General features: G+C 34.8%; 1 protein-coding gene across 1 annotated transcript in view; it reads right to left on the bottom strand.

The window, feature by feature from the left end:
* Positions 1-10,000, bottom strand: part of LOC145241389 (CD109 antigen-like) — a 322,627-nt gene that overhangs the window by 146,523 nt on the left and 166,104 nt on the right. The window contains exon 17 of the mRNA XM_080104314.1: positions 3,454-3,603. Within this exon, the coding sequence (XP_079960440.1) occupies positions 3,454-3,603 (150 nt within the window). The remainder of the gene's footprint in view (positions 1-3,453; positions 3,604-10,000) is intronic.

Consider the following 10,000-nt stretch of genomic DNA (forward strand, 5'->3'; position numbering starts at 1 on the left):
TCAATAACAACTCCTTCCAATTCAATAAAGACAACTATATCCAAATACTAGGCACAGCAATCGGTACCAAAATAGCACCGACATATGCCACCCTTACACTCGCCTTCCTAGAAGAGACCCTTTCTGAAAGGACAGAGCAAAAGTATGGGCACAATATAAAAACACTCTTCATAAAATCTTGGAAAAGATACCTAGACGACTGCTTTATCCTCTGGAGAACCTCATAGGGGGATATCAAAGAACTCCACACTTTGCTACAAAATCTACACCCAAAAATAAACTTCACACTAGAACAAAGCCCCACAGAACTACCTTTCCTAGACATCCTAGTAACAATAAAAAACAACAACATAATCACAGACATCTACCACAAACCCACAGACACTCAACAATACCTCCACTTCAAAAGCCACAATCCTAAAAACTGTCTAAAATCAATACCCTACTCCCTAGCACGTAGAGTCTGCACCATAGTAACAGACAGACACCTCCGTTCAACTAGACTGAATTAACTACAAATAACACTGCGGAAAAGAGGATATCCACTACCACTAATACAGAAAGGTATTGAACTGGCTTAAAAAATTCCAATAGACCAACTAAGAACCCCAAAAGAACACAACAAAGAACAAATTTTAGCATACGTCTCTACACGCAACACAAACAACCCAGAACTATTCACACAGATAACAAAAAACCTTATCCTCCTCAATCAGAACGACAAACTAAACAACATACTTAAGACAACAAAAATAATAAAAAGCAAACGCCAACCCAAAAACTTAAAACACATCCTAACTTCCTCAAAACTCGTCCCAAATACTACAAAAGGGGTTACAAAATGCAACAAACCGCGATGTGGAGTATGTGACATAATAATAGAAGGTAACACATACACATTCAAAAACCCAGCAAAAACATTCCAAATTAAAAAGGATCTAAATTGCACCTCCAGAAATGTAGTATATGCACTAAGATGCACAACATGCAACAAATCCTACATAGGCGCCACCAAAAATTTCAGCAATAGAGTGGCCTTACATAAGAGCAACATCAAAATTGCAGATAACAGACACCTCTATGTTTCAAAACACGTACACACATGCAGTTGAAACAGCTTCAAAATAATGCCAATCTTCCAAACAGACTATTATTTTTATTTACTTACACAGGAAAAAAACTTCATCACCAGATTCACTCCTGAACTGAACAGAGCCTAATATCATCACACAAAAACATGAAATGCAAGGTACACTCGCATGCACATCCATACACATACACATATACACACCCACACATAAATCAGAACCGACACATTAAAACACACACACGTGCGCGCATACAACCACACACAGACATAACACCCCTATCTCTAATACAACACACTGAACAATACCAACCCTACTTAACCTCGAAACCAACAACACTAGGAAACACCTAGAACCATAGTATAATATCTGTTCCAACACCTCGCTCTCTCCTTAGTCAGTGGAGGAGAACCCCCTCATGACTGAAACAATTATCATCCCTTCTATCATCCCCCTCCCATACCTACACCCCAACCAATTGCCCTCCCCCCTCTGAAGAACAAAATCTTCCCCACACTAGGAACCGATCCTGGCCATCACTACATGGGGAGACAAATAAATAGAAACATTAAAAAATCCCCTATACATATTTTAAATACACCCCTCTTTCTAAACAAACATAATATAAGGAATACCCGAAAAGACTAAAACGAAAAATCACAATACTAAAATCCAAGAATCCAAAAAATAAATATCAAAATAGAATGAAAGCACCCCTACCCTTATTTCAGAAGAGCTGGTCCCCCCCTTCTCACACATACACATTAGTAACGACCTCGGATCACAGTCACCTTCCAAGGAAGCAAATAACCTCATAATACTAAAAAACAGTATACACATTCTCAAACCAATAAAAGCAAACACACACACGCACATACACGCACACACACGCGCACACACATACACACACACACACACACAAACACACACACACACCCTACCCCACCTTAAAGGAAAAGAAAAAAACACTAGCAGAAAGAGAGAGTGACTACAGCCAGGTCAGCAGCCTTGACAAGCCCAATAAAAGAGTAATAAAAATTGAACATGCCAATGAATAATAAACACTTACAAGCCTCCAACCCTTGGAAACACTTCAAATGAACTACGAAAATTGCCATTTTTACATCTCCAACACATTTGAAAATAATTTCTGACGAGGACGCTTCACAGAACGTCTGAAACGCGCGTAAAAACGATTTCAATGACTTAAAAACATTATTACAATGATCCAAACATAATTCTCGATGAAAAACCAAGACACGGAATAATAAATAATGTTAAAAAATACACATTGTTGGTGACTACTCCCTTATTTAAATATATATATATACATAAGTAAACAAGCTGTATTAGTTTGTTTTAATTAATAAGTTTTTAGATTGGGGTAAATGATAAAAAAAATGAATGTATTTTTTTATTATAAAAATGTTCATAAAATTCGATGAAAGATCGAATTTTATGAACATAAAAAACTAAAAAGACGGCCATAAATGTAATAATGTTGGTTGTAAATCTGTAAAAATGTTGTAAAAATACTTTTTTTTTTTTTTTTACTGTTCGACAGGTCTTGCTTGCTAGGACTTCAGACCATGACGTTATTTTTCAGTGTATGGGCCTGAATCTATATTTACAACAGGCACACTTCAAGGAATATACACCAAATCTCTATTGTTAATAGAAGTACAATCGTATATTAATACAAGTAATAGTATAGTTCCAGTTTCAAACGGAAAGATGCACAATCAGTCTGTTTGACTATGTTGAGGAAGAAAGATGCTTAAATAAGAAAATGTATAAAACTTGAGGTGGAAGGCCGAAGAAAATTTGGATAAATCAAGAAAACTTAGATAAAAAAAATCTTGGGTACTATTCTCGTAAATCTAGCTTTCTTTAGTCCTCACATGCACTGCGCTATGTTTCTGACAAAGGGAGGAGATTTGTTTTCTGTATTTTTTGGAACAATTTGCGTCATGTAGGCTTTGATATGTTCCGGAAAAATACATATCACATTTTGTTGAAATAGCTAAGTGGTCTTGACCATAGTAATCAAATAATACAATCTATTAAGTTGCCTTAATGAAAGTGTGTTCACAAACGTTGCTGGTGATATGCTTAAGCTTTAGGCTTTCGGCGTATATTTCAATGTCTGTTCCAAGCTGCTATACCTGTCCGTATTTATGGTTTACACCAGTCAATCATATTTTTGTGTGGAGGAACACGGATGTATTGATATTCATTATATCAGAATGGACCTAAGGGTAGTGGGCATTAAGTGTTAACTACACATTCTTTAAAATTTTCAAAATTGGCTCTCCTTACCATAGCAGGTACACGGGTGAGAAAGAGAGATTAAAAATGCACGTACACTTTCTTTTGAGATATAGTTTGGTTTCTTCAAGGCTTCCAGTCGTTTATCGATGGCCATTACATAAACAGTAGAGTGAGGAGCGGTAGCAACGTTCAATGTCGTCAGTTTCCCGGCTTCGTTGACACCTGGTCTGTAAATACCGTTGATCTGCAAAAATGAAGAAATTCAGTGAAAACAACAAAAGTGATTCGCAAAACACAATACAAATACGGCGCTCAATGCGTTTCCAAATTGTGACGAAGTCGAACTCTCGTCTTTAATCATTTAAATTTAAAGACGCTTAAATGTATTTCACATCATCATATTAACCGTATCATACTTATTAACTAGTTTAAAATATTTAAACTTTGTATCAAAATTGCAACTTCATGGGCCTACAAAATTTTAAACCAGAAATGAACATATACAGACACATATACACATATATACACACACGTGCGCACACACACATTTGTGTACACTTCATGAGCAAAAAAAAAAATGAGCCAAGAGTGAAAGAAGGAAGAAATCGATTATTCAATATTTTTCCATGAATTTTTGTTAATTTTAACTGAAAATTTCTATTTTGCAGATCATTATTATTATAGCATATAATAAGAAGTGACAAAATGAATCCTAAAAAATGGTAAGACCGCATCTTGGTGAAAATATAAAAAACGAATTGCAGGATTGAGGCAGTTCAAAATAACTTACAAGCAGATTTTTGATATTTTAAGAAAAGAAAACGTGAAAACATCTCTTTCTGTAGTGAAGAGAATTGGTCAAAGATTCTAAGTGGAACGCTTGGTAAAAGGGAAATCTGTATCTACTCGCCATAGAGCATTTACTTTGAAGGACGACCACAGGCTTAAATTAACTGTTTTGAAGGATTGAAAGAAAACTTGTGTTGACCATAGCAAAGAATTCAAAACAGGGGCTGGAAATTCTCTTTCTAGATATACAATATCTTGACGAATGGAAGAAATAGGATTTTCCTCTAGAAGGTGTGCAAAGAAACCATTTTTATCTAATAAGAATATCAATGATAGAAAGAGATTTTTCTCATGTTACGGCAAGAAAGATACAGACTGGTTCAGTAATGTTTTCTGGTTAGATAGAATCAAGATTTTGTCTTGTTAGTGATGCTCCCGATGCTCCTGAACGGTGCAATCGAAGAACTGGAGAAAGATTTTCGCCAAGTTGCATAAACACGACAGTTAAACACGGGAGTGGTAATGGTATGGGGAATTTTTACTGCAGCAAGAGTTGGGGAACTTATTAGATGTAAGAAGTCAATCAATGCAAAGGAATACATTCGAATATTAGAAACAGGATTGTTACTAAGTATCCAGAAGCTGGGAATATCCCAGAACATTATTTTTCAACATGATAATGCCCCTGCACACGCTGATAAAGTAAAAAAAAAAAAATAGTTTTCTGATAATTTAATTGATGTGATATTTTGGTCAGGTCAAAGCCCAGATTTAAACCCAATCGATAATATTTGGTCCATAATTTTTTGCTCACGAGTGTATATATATTTTTTTTCAGTTACATGTACACAGTGGCGCCAAAAGGAAAGTCTGCATTTGTCATATTTTCAAAAACCTCATTTGATTCTCCCTTTATTCATCTATAATTTTACCTGTCCATATTTGACTTATGATTAACCCTAGTGTTTATGTCGATTTGAAAAATTAACTTCAAATCGAGAAGGCGAATCAAATGAGGTATAGGTTGTTTAAACAGTTACATTCAATTTAGCTTAAATTTACGGTTGTTGAAAAAATGACGTGCGGACTTTCTTTTTGCCGGCACTGTCTCTCTCTCTCTCTCTCTCTCTCTCTCTCTCTCTCTATATATATATATATATATATATATATATATATATATATATACACACACACACTATGACAGCCCCTTTAAGAAATTCGTTTCTTATCGTTGAGCACTTTCAGTTGAATTAAAGTCCGTCAATTTAGCTCTTATGCATAGAATTCTGGCGAAAGAACTGACCCATCAAATTATCGCCCCACTAGCCTCCTCCCACTCTTTGCCAAAATATTTGAGACCATAATTAACCATGCTCTAGTCCGGCACCTTACAGACGCTAAACTTCTGACTGACAAACAAGATGGATTTAGACAAGCCCGTTCCACAGCTGACATCCTCATTGTAATATCTGAAGCATATACTATTCACTGGACAAAGCGGGGGAGGGCAGAGCGGTAGCTCTAGATATATCTAAGGCTTTTGACAGGGTATGGCATGAGGGTCTCCTCAGGAAAATTAAATCATACAGTATCACTGCTAGAATACTTAGCATAATTAAATCCTTCTTAGATAAGAGAAAAATCCAGGTTGTCCTCGACGGTCGAACATCTAAACAGTGTGATATAAATGCGGGAGTGCCTCAGGGGTCAATTTTTGGACCTCTATTGTTCCTCCTCTACTATTCCTGATATTTATTAATGACCTCCCCAACAAAACTGCCTCTGAGATGGGTATATATGCTGATGACACTACACTCTATAACAGGCATGACAGGAAAACAAATGAACACATATCTAAAGAAATGGCAAAAACACTAGAGGATGACCTCCAATCTGTAGTGGAATGGGGACATAAATGGATGGTCACATTCAATGCTGCCAAGACTAAACTGGTTTCCTTCAATAACTACAAGAAACCTTCTCTGCCACCAATAGCAATGGCCAGTGACTCCCTGTCTGAGTACATCTTTCAAACTGTTTGGCCTAATGTTCACAGGAAACATGAGCTGGAATAATTATATTGAAAACATTGCCAGTGCCGCTGCGAAAAGGTAGGCTCTCTCTACTGTGCTAGAAAACTACTGACACCTGAAAGTATCCTGTATCTCTATAAGGCCACCATTCGCCCATATATGGAGTATTGCTGTCACATTTGGGCTGGTGCATCTGCTGCTAGCCTCTCGCTCCTAGACAAGGTTCAAAAGAGAGTCGCAAATCTGATAGGCCCTGAACTGACATCTAAGCTTCAGCCTCTGTCCCATCGATGAAACGTTGCATCCCTCTGCCTGTTCTACAAGTATTTTAATGGTGAATACTCTGACGAACTGCAGACACTTGTGCCCCCACGACGTAGACACCCTCGACAAACCCGACAGGCAGCAAAATCCCACCCCCATACAGTAGAGATCCTTAGATGTAAAAGATCTTTCTACTCCAGTTGTTTCTTCCCCAGGACAGCTAGACTCTGGAATTCCATTCCAGGATCCTGCTTCCCTAACTGTACTGACATGCAGAAGTTCAAGTACAACGTGAACCGACATCTTGCTGCCCAAATCCCTACATAGTGCCCCAGTAGTTGCTGACCCTGATAGTAGCCCCCTACACCAAAGTGGCGATGTGCCTTGTTTGGGGTGAAAATGTAATAAAAAAAAAATCATCGTATAACGATTAGTAAACACTTCATTAAATCTCCACACTAACGTACTGTACTTGCAATAACCCTTATCCCTGAGTGGCTTCCGGGCCTTGATAAGTGGTGACCACCGTGTAAAAAAAAAAAAGATCACTGTCTGACTGATGTAAATGAACATTTAAAATTAAGATGTTTAAAATTCAACGTTATTTCACGTGGTTAATGGTAGCCAAATGGATTAGGTCTCCGCTAATCGAGCCGGAGATGTCTCGTGTTGCGGGGTTCAAATCGTTCGACTGGTATTAATGGTGACACCCTGCACTGAAGATTCCCGAAAGTGTGAAGCACTAGTGTCTGTAGGTATTTAATTATTATAGTAATATATATATATATATATATATATATATATATATATATATATATATATATATATATATATATATATATACACGATTATAAAAAATCTCTACTTCTATATAAATCGAAAGATTAGTTGGAATTTTGTTTTATGATATTTACGCCATTTTTTATTTTTATAATCATTATTTTTTTCGAATTTTTTCAGATTTATGTAATCATACTCATATTCTTTTTAAAATTTATCTTAAAATTTATCTTATTTTTCTGATGAGTTTGTGCATAAAACATTTAAAAATTGACAATAATTATATAAATGGATCTGCGCTACAAAATAGGTTCTGTCAAGAATGAAATATTTTAACATGTTGAAAGAAATAAACGATAAGATGGACAACATCTTGAAATTTGGAATATAGACTTTTTGTCATTTATTTGTATAAGGTCTATAGTACATCGTTACATCGAGCTTCATAAATTAAAGGATTGGTATACTTAAAAGATGAACTATAATGAAATGAGCATATGTTTCACACATATATATATTAGTCTGTTTATTATACAAACATTACTGGTTACATATGTACATACATGTTTCAATGGAATCATAATTCAAGGATAACACCTCATCAGATCAAAAAAGAATCAATATATCGATTCTTTTTTGGTCTGATAAATAAATAAGTAATAAATGGTAATTAGTAAAATCCTAAAAAGAGTGCTCAATACTATTGTAGAGCAAAGCTATATATATATATATATATATATATATATATATATATATATATATATATATATATATATATATATTTTAAATAGAATTGTAGAAGGCGGTACAATGCAGAAGTAACGGAAAGACACAGGCTGAAGCAGGTGAGGAATTTATTAATACAACTTATAAATACATGTGTACATATTCATATTTCATATATGCAGTATATTTATATTTGCACAGTGGTCACCTGGGAAAGTCGGTCTGGTGGTATGTCCATGTAATATAATATTTCGAGAAAGATCTCTTTGTCAGATATTTACTTGACTTTTACAAACGTGCTGTTGTAAGCAGTAACTATATATATATATATATATATATATATATATATATATATATATATATATATATATATATATGTTTTTGTTACCATTTTATCACATTTTTACACATGTTTCGATTACCGAAGCGTATTAACGATCCGAGAATTTTTCCAAACTTTACAGAAATAATTATTATTAATTAGTATTTATTACTAATTTATTTCTGTAAAGTCTGACGAAATTGTCGGATCGTTAATATGATTCGGTAATCAAAACATGTTTAACTAAGCAGATAAAACGGTAATATATATATATATATATATATATATATATATATATATATATATATATTAATTTTAAATTAAAAAGATCAAAGAAACAAAAAAAAAAACGGGCAGGTGGAATTGTTAAAATTTCCTTAAGGCCTTATCGTCTGACCCTCTAAGAGGAAACGTCAGAATGATAAATTAAAAACTAAGAATCGAATGAGGAAAGAGGGAAATTGGTTTCAGTTGGAAAACCAGTGAGAGAAAAAAATATATATATATAATTCTCACTGTTCAGGTGGTTTTAAATCAGTAAATATTTCCAACTGACGTTTCAAAATCTTTTGTCTACACAGGCTAGGTCGAGAGTTATTAATGACTAACGCCTCAATGATATTGAGATGATAGTTCGACCTAGCACTGTATAAAACAGAAAACCACCCATCGGAATATTGGTCAGAACACCTATTTATACTAATCAGGTGATTACCGATGGCGGACTCATGAGCTTGGGAGTACCCGGATGTTCTCGAAACTTGGTGTAATCGAATATCCCGAGGGATATGTTGGGATATTCTCATTTCCAATCTTTGGGATGTCTTGCCAACGTAGTCAGCTCCACACTGACAAACAAATTTATAAACAACAGAATTCTTTTGAATCGTTGGCAAAACATCTTTACGAAAAGAAGAGAAAAAGGTTCGAGTTGTGTAAACTACTCTAAGCATAGTAGCTGGAAAACAACGTTGAGTAGCAGAAGAAATCCTTTCAACAATATGAAGGCCAACAGGACCTAACCATGGTAATTTTAAATAAATAGGACAACGTGATGGACCAATACGTTTAACACTATTAAATGTAGCAATTTTACGTTCAATAGTAGTTTTTATTATATTTATGGGATATCCATTGCTGAGAAAAATATTTGTGATTTCACCAAGTTCCGCATCAAGACGGTTTGGTGAACAAATCATGAGTGCACGATGTGTAAGAGCGCTAATGAGGTTTATTTTTCTAGACTGAGGGGCAAAGGAAAACCAATTAAGATAGAGCCCTGTAAATGTAGGTTTTCTGTATGCAGAGGTCTCAAACGTAGAACCAACTTTAGAAACGTGAACATCGAGGAATGCAAGAGAGCCACAATCCTCGACCTGGTTAGGTCCTGTTGGCCTTCAAAGTCAAAGTCAAAATAATTAATTTATCAGAAGTCCTGTACCAAGAGGATTTGCAGAAAAGGATATGAAAATTTTCATCCTCTTGCTACAGGACTTCTGATAAATTAATTATTTTTTGTATTCAAAAATGATATAAATTGAAATCTAAATTAAATAATCATGTTCGTAAATGTTCAAATCGATGACCAATGTTATCGATAACATTTATAAGTATAAGTACATTTTTTAGTTAAGTTTTTTTTATTTATCTTTATATTTTTAAAAAACTTTATGCTAAAAAGTGATTTTTTGGCTCTGATCGAAGGTTACATCGCCGAAACGTTGTGG

Source organism: Euprymna scolopes, chromosome 2, assembly GCF_053919585.1.
Source record: "Euprymna scolopes isolate OS-2025 chromosome 2, ASM5391958v1, whole genome shotgun sequence".
NCBI classification, from domain to species: Eukaryota; Metazoa; Mollusca; class Cephalopoda; order Sepiida; family Sepiolidae; genus Euprymna; species Euprymna scolopes.